The following is a 16585-nucleotide window of genomic DNA, read 5'->3' on the forward strand; positions in this document are numbered from 1 at the left end:
CCAGAGGTGACGAGCTGTCTCTTCTAAGCCAATAAAGTAAACAGTTTGAGAAACCCTGGCCCTTTTTAATTGAATAGGTTAGAACAATAGAGACAATATGAATGGGTGGAGTCAGGCTTTCACAGAACCAGGGTTTTAGTTTAACTTTCATTAGTTCTTGGGGTTATGAAGCTGGTTGTAGAATCTGTTTCATCTCTCTCTGCCACAGCAAAAATCTCTGCCAGAAATTTCCCTTGGTGTTCTTTTCTCCTGAACTGGAGAAACACAACATGAGATAATCTATTTTATCAAATTTGTCTTTACTGTTTGCAAAACCATTCTTCACACAGCAGAAAGTCACTTAGCAAAGGGATAGGCAAAAATGGGCAGGAAAGTAAATTCTAAGATGTAAGATCATGAAATGGAAATGTACCAGTGTAACATGGTGTAAAACACACACGTCAATCTCCTTGTGTAACTACAAATTCCCCTCTTCCTTTTTCTATTACTCCCAAATGGGGCTAGCCATATGACTTCAGCAGAACCAGAGGAAGGTTGCTCAATGCCTTGCTCTGTCTGCTCAAATGTTCTTCGCCCTAGGTCCTCTGGGGTTGGAGCCCATAAAGACACACCAAAGACTGCCCCATCAGCACCAATGCAGGAGCAGATTTGGCCATTTAGACAAGGGATAGAAAATATGATTCCAGTTGAGGGGCTGCCAATGGGGGAAACGGAGTAGTGCCACCAAGGAGGGGTAAAGATTCAGAGATTGAAGCACCTTGAACAGCACATTCATTTCCATGTTCCCTTGACCCATCTTCTGTCACCCTCATATCCCTGCAACCAATAAGCTGGACAGCACTTTCCTGCATTAAGAGAGATAGCGTATGACCAAGGCCACGTTTTCTAAAAATACAAACTGAAAGAATTGTGGATGCTGGAAATCAGAAACGAAAGCTGAAACTGCTGGAAAAGCTCAGCAAGTTTAGCATCATCTGTACAGAGAAATCAGAGTTAATGTTTCAGGTCCAGTGACTCTTTCTCAGAAAAATCCTGCTTCAGGCTGTATTCTGAGTGGACATGCCATTGGCAAGCACTTGGTCGAGGGCCACATCTGATGCTCAGTGTCAGTGGCCACACTTTCCACAAGAGTAGATATCAGCACAAAGACCTGAAACACCTCAGCATGTATGTCCTGCAGTTCTCATCAGGGGGTGTATCTGAGTTAATGGAGGAGGCACATAAATCAAGTGATCATGCTTTCTGAGAGATGAATAGCCACTCTTGAGGAGTCTTCTTTCTGGTTGTTGAGCGTAAGTGGCTTCATCTGGTTCGCATCATGCCACTTGATCTAGTTGTTTGGGAAATGGGAACTGAGATGCAAATGAGTAGGAAAGTCACCTACAAAAGCCCAGTTGAACTTCATGTTCTTCCTCATGCTTTCCCTCTGTCAGTGAGTTAGGAGGTTAAAATTCTATCCCTCCATTGACTAGTGCTCCCAGGGATGGGAGCCTCAGTGGAGGTGTGGTGAGTGAAATAGAATAAAGTAATGTGACATAATTTAATTTAAGTTAATTTGAATTCAGTTTAACTTAAACTAAACTAAAATCAAATTAAATAAAAGTTAAGTAGATACGTTTGTTCTGGTGGAATAGTAGGTAGTTCATTATTAATAGAATTGTAATATGACATTGTTGTACTGCCTCTTTCTGTTTTTTTATATATAGATGTTTTATAAAAGATTTGAAAAAGTTTCTAATAAAAATATTTTTTAAAAAACATTTCCACCCATGTTACAGCATTATTGAATGACAAAAATATAAGAATAGTAGAAAATATTCAATAGAAAGATAACATAGACTGGAACATCTAAATAAAAAGGTATCACTATAACTGACACAGAAGCAGAACACTGAAGTAAAAACAAGTGCCAGGGAAACTCAGCTGTGCAATGCAAAACAGAGTTAACATTTCCAGTCAGACATGACTCTTTTTCAGTTGATTTCACCAAGTTCCAAGCTAAAATCACTTTAAGTAAATTAAGGTTCCTTTGAATCTTCATTTTTCCTACAATACTGGTCATTTCATATATTAAAACATTGACTAACCTGGTACGCCACAGCGGGGTGGGTCAGTTCCAGGAGGCGTCTGAGTCCCAGGAATTTCCTGTCCATTCTCATATACACACCAGCAGCGGCCTGTGCTGCTATGACATTGCAGAGGTCTGAAGTTCCCCTCCTCATCACACTCAGGGATATGAATTCCAACAAGAGTTCCACGCAGCCGCAGCTCTGCTTGAAGTCTCTCTTGATACTGTTCACAAGCAGTCTTTACCCGTTCATTGATTGCTAACCAATGAATAAAGAGAATTGTTTGGACAGAATTACATATTTTCTCAAAGGACCTGTTTTAAAGTGCACTTTCACTATTTTGGATTTCCAATACTACAGAGGTAATTTCTACTGCTTTGGTTTCCAAATGGATTGATGTACACACCTCTGCAGCAGCAACAGGAACTTTACTGTTACAGATCCCATGATCATCTGATTTGAAGGTAGATATTTTCTAACCAACCTGTTCAGAGATATTACTACACACCTCTGTACCAGGTGGGACTTGAACCCAGGCCTCCTGGCTAAGAGGTAGGGACAATATATTTCCATGAATTACACACAGATGCCCAAACAAGTTCCATTCAGACACACTTTTAAGAACATTCTTTTTAACCCTTTTATTTGCTGTTACACTGGTCATTCTCAATATGCAAACAGTGACTGACCTGGCTGTCCACATTGTGGCTGACTGGTTCCAGGGGATGTTCTCGTCCCTGGAATTTGCTGTCCATTCTCATATACGCACCAGCAGTACCCTGTACCGCTGTCGCACTGCAGAGGCTTGAAGTTTCCCTCTTCATCACACTCAGGGATATGGACTCCAATAATAGGATGTGATCCACGTGACTCTGATTGCAATCTGTCTCGATGCTGTTCACAGGCAGTCTTTGGACGTTCATTGTTTGCTAATCAAACAAAAAGAAACTGATTTTGGAACAATAACAAATTAAAAGTAGAAATCTCTTAACTCTGGTCATGTAACATCTCTTCCACCTTGTATCGTGAACGGCCTGGTTACAGCTAATACGTATTAATGTGTTAATTTACTGAAAAGTGATGGAAGTAAAATAGACCTTGGGGCAAATGGTTTATGTCACATGGTTGTGGACTGGCAACAACCTAAGGAAGCATACAATTACAACAGAAAATGACACTCTAGAATAATTAAACATAAGGAACTAAAAGGCTAATGCACTGAATGGTTACAGAAAGAAGCGTATTGATTTCACTCTTTCTGCAATTTTGATATTTACAGATTTAAACAAAATTAGTTTTTATTCACATTGCTCATTACATCTATTTCTGAATCCTAGAGTGAACTGTCATGTTTGTTCAGCTGAAAAATCTGAATAAATAGCAAATAAATTTGGGGAGATAAAGAAAGCAAAGGAACATCTGTAGAAAAGAGATCAGTAAAAAGGATATGGGACATACCGAGAGCTGGGCAACAACAGACACGAATGATGGGAGAGGTGGGGGCAGCAATTGTGAAGGATAATCAGACCTTTAGGATGCAAATAAATGTTTCTCAGTGTTTTGTTCCTGTCATGTGTCACAATCACTAGCTGATCCAAAACCGGCTGTTCCATAATAAGCTGTTTTTATAAATTACATATTACTGTGTGGCCAAATTTAAGGCTAGACTCACTTAAGCATATTAGAGTCTCTTTGAACTCCTCTATTTTGCTACAACCTGGGTCATTTTGCTGAATTACAACACTGACTGACCTGGCTGCCCACACTGTGGTTGACCAGTTCCAGGTGGTGTCCTCGTCCCAGGAATTTCCTGTCCCCTTTCATCCACACACCAGCAGTGGCCTGTACTGCCATGGCATTGCAGAGGCTTGAAGTTCCCCTCCTCGTCACACTCAGGGATATAGGCCCCAACAAGAGATTGTGATCCACGCAGGTTCAGCTCTGCTCGCAGTCTCTCTCGGTGCTGTTCACAAATAGTCTTTGGGCGTTCAGTGGATACTAAATCAAACAAAACGATCCTGATTTTAAAATAACTGCAGAACAAAAGTACTATCTTGCAAGTTGAGTTAAGGAATGTTGCTTTTTGTTGCTGTCAATTTGTTTATTAGAATCAAACAGACAGAATGAGTAGGAATTTTACAAATACAAATTAGGTCATGTGATGTCTCTTTTTCTTTGCACAAATGTTGTCAACAGCCTGATTATAGGAATTAAAACAGCCATAAGCTGATCTGCTTTCATGTCTTGTACATTTCATACAATGCTGTATGTTCTTCATCTTCTAGTTCAATTCATGTAATGAGCTGCTGTCCCCACCAGTGTTCAGACAGAACTAAAGTTCCATACTTTAGTGGAGACCTAACGCTAGGTTTTCTTCATTATTTGATGAATGTTCTTTTGTGAGCATTATTGGAGGAACTGAGACAGCAGCTATTTCTTGCAGAAAATGTTCTTCTCAGGAAAGTGGAAGGAACTTTGGTCAAGTAGGCCTGTGTAGGATTTATTTGACTGAATTGTGATATGGGAAAAGATGATGTATGGCTTATCTACTGACAAAAATGCAACAGGTATAGCAAATAAAAAAGCTAAATGTCTGAGGGTTTTTTACTTTAATCCTTCATCATTATCTTTAATCCTATAATCATTGTTTGAGTCAAGATATAGCATCTTTTCCAAAGTGGTTGGCCTGAATAAATGGTGAATCCATTTGGTGAGATCCAGGATGTCATAGAAACACCAATGAAAAAGTGAGATCAGTTGATAGAAGAATATAAGGGGTTGGTTGACAACAGAAGATAAATATGGGAAAGGGATACGGAAATACCCAGGGAAGACCATGGGACTTTTTTGGATGTAAATGAGTATGGTCAGACATATTGCCCAGTCATATGTACTGAATAATACCAACATGGGTGAAAGGCCATTAATAGTCACAGGAAATGATTAGACCAGATCACCTATTCCATAATAATGTTTGTATAATTTACACAAATGAATTGCTAAACTCCAAGTTAGACACATTTTTAAAAAAAATGCCTTGAACTTCTCAATTCGTTTTCTGCAATGTGAGTCACTGTTTAATTATAATACTGACTGACCTGGCTGTCCACACTGTGGTTGACTAATTCCAGGTGGTGTCCTTGTCCCAGGAATTTCCTGTCCCCTTTCATCCACACACCAGCAGTGGCCTGTACTGCCATGGCACTGCAGAGGCTTGAAGTTCCCCTGCTTATCACACTGAGGGATATAGGCTCCAATTAGAGGTGTCAAGCCTAAGTGCACTCTCTCTTGGTGCTGTTCACAAAGAGTCTTTGGACGTTCATTTGTTACTAATTAAAGAAAAAGAACCTGGTTTTCAAACAGACAAAAACAAAAGTACAAAACAGACAAACAATGTCATCTAATATAGCCTCCTGTATAGGGACTATTTCACCAGCCTCATTATGGGATATAAAATATACCTATACCCATATACTTTAAATACAATGCCCCTCATACATTCTAGGTGCATCAGCTGAATTTGCTTTTAATTCTTTCAGATATGCCTGTTGTCAGTCAGAATTTGGATTTTGAGTGTGGTTTATTCTAGATATCTGTGTATATTTTACTTATTAGCAATCATTACAAAAGTTTACTGTAAAGGGCTATGCTGGCAGCAACATCTCAATGAACCATGTAATTGGAAAGGGAAATGATTAGCAGAAGAGCGTCTGTGAGATTTATTTTGTTGGAATGTGTTGGGGAGAAAATCAACTTTGGAGTGAAAGATTTTGGACTGAATTTTAATCTACATGGGCACTGAATTGAATTTTAATTTAAGGGCAATGTGAGTTGTAGGAGGGGATGGTGATGCCTAAAAGTGTGCGAGGAACAGAAACAGATGTAATTTATCTGCCAGTATCTTTTTAACTTGAAATCTTGCTGTGCTTGGACATCAGAGATGGACTGTTGGATGCCTACTAGCTAACTCATGGTCATTTTTCAGGTTTCTTATCCTATATACTGCAGGAAGCATGATGCCAACCCACCTGATACAATATCAACTCCATTACTTAATGGGACACTCCACACATAGTTAAATTTGAAGTTGCCATAAAGAAACTTCGAGAGGGGTAAAGATTTCACCCCACTTCAGCAACATATCCCTCATGCTGAGGGAGACTCTATTTCCCAATAATGAGAGGAAGCAGCCTGATGGCAATGCAAAGACAAAGAGAATGTGGTTGAAGGTTGTCCAGGAGGTCAACAGCAGGCGGGTCGCACCAAACTGAGGGAGTGCAAGTTGATGTAGTGGAGAGATCAATAGCAGATCAGGTTTAATGCTGAGAAGTACTACGTAAGCATTTTGGTAGGAAGGATATGGACAGACAATATAACATCAGGGCTACAATTCTAAAGGAGGTGCAGGAACAGAGGAGCCTTGATGTGTATCTACACAGATCCTTTGAGAGAATAAAACATAGTGTTTCCTCAGCTTTATTAATTGTGGCATAGTGTACAACAGCAAGGAGGTGATGCTGAACTTTTATAAGACACATCGGACATTAACTAGAATATTGTATACAGTTTTGGGTACCTCAATGTAGGAAGATCTGAATGCATTGGAAAAAATGCAGAAGAGGTTTGCAAGAAGGGTTCCAGGCATGATAAACCGCAATCATAAGAATAGATTGGAGAAGGTGGGATTGTTCTCAGAGAGAAAAGGCACAAGGAAACCTGATAGAAGTTTAAAAAAAAAATCATGAAGAGGCTTTATAAAGTATCTAGGGAGAAACATTTGTAAAATTCCTAAAACACGTTGGTATAAATTTAAAGTGATTTGCAAAAGGATCTGCAAGCTGTATCAAAACCTTTTCATACAATGCATGGTTCAAATTTGGAAGGTACTGCCTGAAAGTCTGGGGGAAGCAGGTTCAATTGAGACATTCAAGAGGTCATTAGATTATTATTTAAACATAACCAATGTGTAAGGATACAGGAAAAAGGCAGGAGAATGGCATGAGGGATGGTGTAGACATGCCAGGCTGAATGGCCTCTTTCTGCACCATAATACTCCCGTGATTCTGAGTCATTTTTCTGAGTTTTCTTTCTAACTCTGAAATGATTTCTGAATTTCAGCAGCAGCTTTTAAGCAGCAGGAGAGAGAAAGAATATAGATTGCTAACAGCAAGGACCGAAACATACTCTGTCTCCCTGATTCATTTTTATATCTTGAAATGCATTGCTCAGTGAAAAAAGCAAATTGGGGAGATACTCATTCATTGAGAATTCATAGAGATTTCCAAACTTCGCCTTAATGAACATATAAGCAAATAACAAAACAATTCAGGCCTTTGATTAACAATCTAATACACCAAGGTCACTGAGGACTTCTAAAATGTATAGCTCTTATTCTTCCCTCCTTTTCAAACTTATTACATTGATTCTGTGCATTTGATTTTGATTTTTATCATTTTTAAATTTTCAGTTTTAATAAATAGCTAGTTAAAAAACATAGTAAATATGTCCTTTTGAATCATATACTATTCTCCTCATGGTTCACAATGCTTCCAAGTTTCACATCATCTGCAAGTTTTGAAATTCAGCCCTGTCCACCAACTCATTAATATGTCAAAATATTAGGAATGTAAAGCAACAAGGAATATAAAACAGACTGGAAAATTTTCTATAGATATGTAACCAGAAAAAAACTTATGTAGCAGAGATAAATGTGTAGGAGAGGTAGAGGTAGGAGAATTTATAATAAGAAATAGAGAAACGGCAGAGAAATGAAAATGTACTTTGTTTTCAGAGACGAAGACACGAGGTTTCATTAAAATAATTAAGATCCAAGGATCAAGTGAGAATGTAGAAATGAAAACAAATTAGTATTAGTAAAAAATTAATATTGGATATAGTATTCAAATTTCTATCAACTCTGAAATGGTGTCTGAACATTAGTTGCAACCCACTGTTTAAGAAAGGATGGAGGGAATTGGTGGTCTAACTCAGCAGTAGGGAAAATAACAGGATCTGCTGTAAGGGATGTGGTAACTAGATAGTTAGAAAATAATTATCTGACTGGACAGAATCAACATAGATTTATGAAAAAGAAATTATGCTTAACGATTCTCTTAAGAGGATATTATTAGCAGAGTCAATAAGGAGGAATCATTAAATTCAGTGTATTTGAATTTTCAGAAGGCTTTTGGTAAAGCCCCACACAGGAGATTAGTAAACAAAGCTAATGAGCATGAATTGTGGGTAATATAGATTGAGGATTGGTTAATAAGCAGAAAGTAGGGAAGGAATAAATGAGAACTTCTTAGGTTGGCTTACACAAGGATCAGTGCATGGCCACGTACATTCACAATCGACATCAATGATTTGGTTATGGGTACCAGTTATAAAAGTTCCACGTTTGTACATGATATAAAACTTGGTGGGAATGTGAACTTTGAGGAAGGCAGAAGGAGGCTTCAAGGGAATTTAGACAAACTGAGTAAATGACCAAAATATGGCAAATAGAATAGAATGTAGGTTTAAATAGATCAGTAGAAATGAACGATATAAATGCCCATTCTAAATGGTTCACGGTAGAAAATACTGCCAAGACAGCAAGACAAAGAATGCTCCTCAGGTCTACTGGTTGCAAATATAAGATGATCAGAACTTTTATCCCACCCACGCCTTAACAATCATGATAAGAATTGCATATCCACAGATACTTACAAATCATTAATTGACCATTTCCATATGATCAGAATCTATGAATTTGAATTTTATCCAAACTCAAAGTTAAATTCACTTTAAAGCAAATGCAAAACATTTTGAACTCCTTATTTTTGTATAACATTGGCTATTTTACTTAGTTAAAATACTGACTGACCTGGCTGTCCACACTGTGGTTGATCAGTTCCAGGTGGCGTCCTAGTCCCTGGAATTTCTTGTCCATTTTCATAGACACACCAGCAGTGGCCAGTACTGCTGTGGCATTGCAGAGGTCTGAAATTTCCTTCATCATCGCACTCAGGGATATGGATTCCAGTAAGAGCTGGAGATCCACGCACACTTAGCTCTGTTTTCAGTCTCTCTCGATGCTGTTCGCAAGCAGTCTTTGAGTGCTGAATGGGTTCTAATCAAATACACAGAAACTGGTTACAAAATAAGGGTGCAGACTATGTAAATTTGGTCATGCAATGTCCGCTTATAAAAAAAACTCATGTACTAATAATTGAGAATGCACAGAAGGCCAAACCTAGAGGATCACAGCTATTTCAGAGAAATATGGTGACTACAAAGAAAAGGAGGGGCACAGCCATTGAGCATTTGAAAATAAAGACAAGAATTTGAAAATTAAAATGACGCTTGACAGGATGGATCAGCAAGAACAGCAGTGATAGGGCAATCATACATACATTTACCCAGCAGAATTTAGTACAATTAACTTGTTCTCTAAAGCTCCACACTGACAGAAATCTGAATTTTTACGAGTCCCGTTTGATAAATGTTAATTTATGAGGGTTTATGTTTGGAATGGTTAGAGCAAAAACATCTGAGTTTTAAAAAAAGTCTTCAGTGTAATTGGATAAAATATGGTTGTAGAATATTTTTGGCTAGGCTTTTCTGTGGAATTTAGTCAGAGGCAAAATTGAAATTGCTGGGTAAGAAATCATATCCAAACCAGTGACTTGCACTCTGCAAGGCATCTAAACAATATATATGGCATTCTTTAGTTTTTCCTTTATGCATTGAGGTTTTTAAAATTTTTAAATATTGCACGCCAAGTTGTGAAAGATGAACATTGCAGCAAGGGAACCCGAGACTTGAGTGCTCAAAGCAAACAAGTGTAGCTCTGGAGACAAATCATTTAAAAAATTATGAAATTAATAGCTGAGTGGCTGACAATGATGTGTGGATATTTTCAAAGTCAAATCTGATATGGAAAGTGGAATAAACTGAGAGAAAGCAATATTAAACTAAAGGAGAGAAAAAAAGGAAAAGAAAAGTTTTCATTGATAATCCTCCAACCATTAGTACTTCAAGCAATGAGATTCAATGCTCACAATAGTTAAATTTCAATATTACAGAGAACGATTGGCAGTAACTAACACTTACCATGTTTTTAAAAATGTAATGGTACACAAAATGATAAGGCTTAGCACCCTGTGGTGTGTTTAATTTATATCTACCACGCAAGTACAGCTACTTATTGCATTTAATATATTTTCATGATGAAAAAGAGTGAGATAGCGCTGTCTGTATGCTATGAGTTAAGATGTAGCATAACTAATTACCATTCAAACCTATAGTCAACTGTACCCCCATCAAGTAAAATAAGTAAACAAATGGCAAGAGATAAACATGAGATAAACAGAAAGTTTCTAAAGCACAACTGACCAGTGATTTTGCTTCCTTCGAAATTTCAGTAAATCGGCAATTTAATGAGATAACAACTACAATTGAAATAAACAAGACCTACTGACCTGAGTGCCTACATGTTGGTAGATTATTTCCAGGCTGTGTTCTGGTTCCAGAAATTTCCCTGCCCCATGCATCTACACACCAGCACTGGCCTGTACTGCTGTGGCACTGTAGAGGTCTGAAGTTGCCCTGCTCATCACATTGAGGAACATGCATACCAAAGTGGGGTCTTGGGCCACGGGGGCTGAACTCAGCTTCCACTTCATCTCGCAGCTCCTCACAAGCAGTCTTTGTGCGTGATACAGGTTCTGAAAAAGAAAAACTTCTTTGTCAGCTGTGTTGCATGAATTACAGTGCTGCAAACTTCAACAAGATGCAAGGTATCAATGCAACCCCAGCATCCCAAAACAATTGCCTCCCACACTTCCCCAACACCCAGCCCACCAGTCCCAGTAAGAGCTTAGTTAGCCTGTCTTAGAATTAAGGTAACTGCAATATCTTCCAGTTAGAGAAAGGAATTGTCCAGGATTCACAGCCTGTTGCAGCACTGATTGTCCTGCCAACAGCATTGGAAATGAGCAGAACCTCCATTAGTAAGTGGGACGGCTGGTCAAGTTAAATCATCTGATGGCCTGTGTAATTATGAACAGCCGAGGGGTCTATTCATTGCACTGAGATGGCTCGGAAGTCACCAACCCTGCCATTTGTCATCGTGGTCAAAGGTCTGGGCACAATACTGAAACAGTGTTTAGACAGGTATTGATTCCCTGCCTGCTATTAGAATCATTTTGCCTGTCCAAGACAAGGAATTTGAACTTAACTACTGCTATCTTCTCCTCAGCTGTCTCGCTTCAATCTTTAGATCAGAAAACCATCAACTTTGACCTTCCTTCCATCACTTAGCTACGCTTTCTGTGCCCCTTGAGCAAGCTGCCATTACGCTGTCAATCTAATCTCCATTAATATAGACCTGTCACTCTGCCTTTGCTGAACTACAATCCATCATCTTGACCCTCTCTTTATCACCCATGACCTGTTTGTGGCAACCCTCAACTCTCACAGGGTCACTGTTGACCTGTCTGTAATCATCCTTCATTTCCCTTCTCTCATGTTTGACCTGCATCAGTAGAGATTGACCTTCCTTCAATCAGCCACATCTCTCTCTCTGAGCCCCATGATCTTCCTTCGGCATCAACATGACCCAATCTCCCCTCCATGGACAGCCATGCCCCATTCTCCCAACACATTGTGGGGTGATGCGCTTTGGAAAAAGTAACAAGACAAGGCGTACTCAATGAATGGCAGGACACGAGCAAGTTTAGAGGAACAGAGGGATGTTGGGTTGCTTGTCCACAGATCCTTGAAGGCAACAACATAAATTATAGGGTTGTCAAGGCCGCATATGTGACACTTACCTTTATTAGTCATAGCACAGATTATAAGAGCGGGGGGTTATGTTAGAGCTGTACAGGACTTTTGGTCACGCCACAGCTGGAGTACTGTGTGCAGTTCTGGTCATTTCGCTAGGAAGGATGTGACTGCACTGGAAGGGTAGCAGAGAACATTGAACAGGCAGAGAAGAGGGGACCTAATTGAGGTGTATGAACAAATTGAAGTGTCAATAACAATGAGGGCACATCTCTAAAAGTCGAAAAGTCTGGCACTGGAAAAGCACAGCAGGTCAAGCAGCATCCGAAGAGCAAGAGAATCGACGTTTCTGATGAAAGGACTTATGCCCAAAATGTTGACTCTCCTGCTCCTTGGATGCTGCCTGATCTGCTGTGCTTTTCCAGCATGTTTCAACTCACACTTTTAAGAAGAAGGCAGGCGGTTTAAAGGAGATTTCAGAAAATAAAATCACCCAGATAGTGGTGGGAAACTGGAATGCATTGCCTAGCAAGATAGATGTTTCAGGAAACTGTACAACTTTTAAAAGTACTCGAATGAGCACTTGAAATGTCATAACATTTAAATCTATTGGCCAAGTGCTAGAAAGTGGGACTAGTGTATACTTTGAGTAGTATTTTTGTCCTGGCAGACCCGACGGGTTTGTGCTATATGTTTCAATTATTCTCAGACAGTCAACATCTGCACTCAATGCAATAGCTCAGGTTCTTCTTCCTGGTCCAAAAAGGTTTCTCTATTTACAAATGCAGCTCCTACTTACTCTTAATCCTTCAGGAAGATCACTCTGCCTGCTGTCTACCAAGACTTGTTCACTGGTGACAAATCACTAAGGTTCAATTCAATTTGGCAACCAAAGTGTTTTAATGAGTATGCATTACACTTGAATGCATTAAAGGTTGGTCTGCACTGGTTGCTTTCAGGCAACACAATCTGTATTTAATCCAATATTAATTTACTTCCTGCCACAGATGAGCTGAGGTGGCAGCCATCTTGGATGGACTGTACACTGATGTGGATTTGGTTAGCGTCTGGTGGTGGAGTGGAGTGCAGTGTCCCTAACTCAGAGTCAGAGGCCTGGGTTCAAGCCCCACCTGTTCCAGATGTGTGTCATAACAGCACTGAAAAGGTTGATGTAAAAGAAAACCTGATATTGATTGTCCACGAAAGGCAAATAATATGTTCTGTATCACGACTGTGATACATCCTCGAAGCAGGAAGTTACAATAGTTTAATGAGACGTGGGGGCAGGAGTTAAAGTTTGAATGGTTAGTTTACTGAAAGCACTAAATTGTTAAAATAACTGAGCTATTAATATCATCAGCTGAGACTGTCTGTATGGAAAACTAAGAAATAGGGCTGGATTTTAACTCCTGGCCAAAAGCATGGCAGAGTGAATGGAGTGCTGAGATAGGAGTGATGGTAGGGAGACTTGACCAATTTTAACAGCCAAGCCTTGTTAGGATATTGTTTGTAAGCACCCAGGGTCACCTCTTTTTAAAACAAGACTGCACTTCAAATTAAATAGGAGAGAATGAGGACTGCAGATGCTGAAGACCAGTGTTGAAGAGTGTGGTGCTGGAAAAGCACAGCCATTCAGGCAACATCCGAGGAGCAGGAGAATCAATGTTTTGAGCATAAGGACTTCATCAGGAATGATGAAGGGCTTATGCTTGAAACATCAATTTTCCTGCCCCTGAGAAGCTGCCTGACTGGCTGGGCTTTTCCAGTACCACACACTTTAACTCTGCACTACAAATTAACCCTGGACTCCCACATAGTTAACAGAGCCAAAATAATATTAAATCTGTTAGTTAAACCTCCTACCTTCTTCTTAAAAGTATGATTGCAGAAGATAATTCTCCTGTTTTTCCCCGTCCTTCAAATCAAATCCTAAAATAGACACAAAGTAACTTGGAAATAAGATTTGATTTTGGATTCCTACCTGGCTCGATTGGTCTACACTGGGTACCATCTCCTTCATAACCAGGGTTACATTGACAGACGTACGAGCCAGGGGTGTCATAACAAGTTGCATGTGAATGACATAAACCCTCAGTACATTGGTCAACAGCTGCAAGAAAATAACACAGGCTGACTTTAGTCAAGTTTGCATCGCTCAAATTTCCTCCCTGCTTTTATTACTCTCCTAAATAGGTAGTTTCTAAAAGAGTAGAGTTCCATCATTGGAAGCATAAGCACTGCAATCCCTTCACAAAAAATTGTTCTTTATGTTGGAGCTTGTTAACAAACAGATACACACACACACGCACATATTCACAGTGGTTAATGGATGGTGCAGTGTGAGCCCTGACTGACTCACACTTCACTAGGTGAAAGTAAGGACTGTAGATGCTGGAGATCAGAGTCGAAGAGTGTGGTGCTGGAAAAGCACAGCCCGTCAGGCAGCATCCAAAGAGCAGGAGAGTTGACGTTTCAAGCATAAGCCCTTCATCAGGAATGATTCCTGATAAAGAGCTTATGCTCAAAACATCGACTCTCCTGCTCCTGGGATGCTGCTGACCGGCTGTGCTTTTCCAGCACCACACTCTTCGACTCACACTTCACTGGTCAGAGACAATTGCAACACTGAGTGCTACCTAAATTGACATTCTTCTGGTTCCAGCAAAGACAGGGAAACAAGCTACAACTTTCCTCTAGGTAGGACTGAAGCCCATTTCATGTTGTGTACTTAACTACAGTGCTATGGAAAATAAATAGGCTTGTGTAATCAGGCACTAACGGATATTATACAAAATACTTTAATGTTGGAAGGTTCATGAGCCCTTCTCACTGGGCCTGCATTATCAGTTCTTTTATCTGTGGTGGAGTTTGCTTTGTTAAAGACTGTAATGTGTGGAAACATTGCAACATATCATTAACATTTTAATCAATATAGTATTGCATGTAATGTAATATTCCTAGCTACTGATGCCATCCTCTTTTCAGCAACTATCTTGACGGTGAACCGGGCTGACTACAATTTTCATGTCTTTGGTGCCAAAGTTGAGTTTCTGACATACAATCACTAAAACTGTCTATTTCCACCTCTATAATATTGCATAACTCCACCCTTACCTCAGCTCATCTGCTGCTGTAGTCTTCATTCATGTACATTACTTTTAGAAGACTAACCTTCCATATTCATTCCTCCATAAACTTGAACCGATCTAAAACTCTGCAGCTGGTATCCTACACTGGATTCTGGTCCAGCGACATCTCAATTTGAAGATCATCATCCTTGTTTCTAAATCCTGTCATTGTCTCATTCTGCCTACCTCACACCCCTCCTCCAGCTCCAAAGCCCTATGTGAAATCTACATTCAACAAATGTTGGCCTTTGACCATCCCCAATTTTAATTTCTCCATTATTGATGGTCATGCCTTCAGTTGCTCAGGCTCTATACTCTGGAATTTCTATTTTTATACTGCTTTTTCCTCTTTTAAGATGCTCTTCTGAGGCTGCTTTTCTTGACCAAGTTTGTATCCACTTTCACTTGTACTAGCAGCAACATCTATCTCATGAGATGGTGGTTTGCATCATCATGGTCAACTCTGTGTTAAGTATTGCTCAGGCTGCCTCAGAAGCCAACTGGACCATGGGCATTTGACATTTGCTGCAAAGGAAGGTATCAGGCTGAGAAGGTGCACAATTCATTGACTTATGGTTTTCCCAGGGTCTCACCAACCAGTTGATCATTTCATTTCTGCTCATCACATTCAATGTTCTTACAGACAGAAGCCTTCAGGAGTCATAGCTATCAGTAACTGTCTCCCATTAATGTCCACTATCTTCATGTTTCACTTAGTTTTCTTGTCACAAAGGTATGGACATCGAAGTGTCATGACCCAATGGCCAGTCACCATACAGAAAGTCTTCATTACATAGCTATCATCCATGATAGGATTGTGACTAAGTCAAAGCCATTGGCTCAGCAAATGTGTGTGCTGATGAGATTAATGAGCTTCAGGAGCTGAATATATGACCTTGTTTATCTCCACTCGCCTCATTTTGTGCAGCTTGGTATCAAATTCTGCTTTACAGGTGAAGTGTCTTAAGACATCGCATTACATTAAAGATGCTATATGAATGCAAATTGTTTTTGTTTTTTTAAAATTTCTGCCAGAGGTTTTCCTAATTCAGCCATTCAATTATTCAATACAACATAAAACATAGAACCATACAGCACAGCTAATATATAAATGAAATAATCACAAATCTATTTTTGCCACCAGGAAATTGTCTGATTTCATTTGTCACCTCAAAACTTTATTTTGTCAAAAATCTTTGGGCTAATTCTGTGAACACAATGTGTTGGCCAATGAATCAAGGCCAAAGTGCTATATTTTTTAACTCTGAACCATGTTCCCTTAGAATGGAACCTCCTCTCTGAGGAATACAGAATTAATCCTACTGTTCTAGTTTATGACTTACCATTTGCTGATGTAGATGTGAGTTAATTGCATTAGAACTCAGGGTTGATTCTCTTCAGCACTCCTTTAGCCAAATCTTTACTCATCCATTGTAAGTCTAGTATTGTTCTTGATTGTGTGAGCTTTTGGATGCAAGAGACTCTGGATGCAAGAGACACTCCAGTACATGCTGTCCTTATTCAAAGCTGAGTTGGAGGAACTGGACCTGGTGTGGAAATGCTCCAGGAGAGACTACAAGAAAGGAGAGGGTGGCATGGTGGCTCAGTGGTTAGCAC

General features: G+C 39.5%; 1 protein-coding gene across 6 annotated transcripts in view; it reads right to left on the minus strand.

Annotated features, from left to right (window-relative positions):
* nid2a (nidogen 2a (osteonidogen)) overlaps positions 1-16585 on the minus strand; it is a 113847-nt gene that overhangs the window by 67934 nt on the left and 29328 nt on the right. For all 6 annotated transcript variants that reach the window (XM_043697645.1, XM_043697646.1, XM_043697642.1 and 3 more), the window contains exons 11-17: positions 13822-13950; positions 10535-10780; positions 8938-9183; positions 5168-5398; positions 3822-4067; positions 2759-2998; positions 2088-2327 (exon numbers count right to left, since the gene is read on the minus strand). In XM_043697645.1, the coding sequence (XP_043553580.1) occupies positions 2088-2327; positions 2759-2998; positions 3822-4067; positions 5168-5398; positions 8938-9183; positions 10535-10780; positions 13822-13950 (1578 nt within the window). The remainder of the gene's footprint in view (positions 1-2087; positions 2328-2758; positions 2999-3821; positions 4068-5167; positions 5399-8937; positions 9184-10534; positions 10781-13821; positions 13951-16585) is intronic.

This window comes from Chiloscyllium plagiosum, chromosome 10 (genome assembly GCF_004010195.1).
Source record: "Chiloscyllium plagiosum isolate BGI_BamShark_2017 chromosome 10, ASM401019v2, whole genome shotgun sequence".
Lineage (NCBI taxonomy): Eukaryota > Metazoa > Chordata > Chondrichthyes > Orectolobiformes > Hemiscylliidae > Chiloscyllium > Chiloscyllium plagiosum.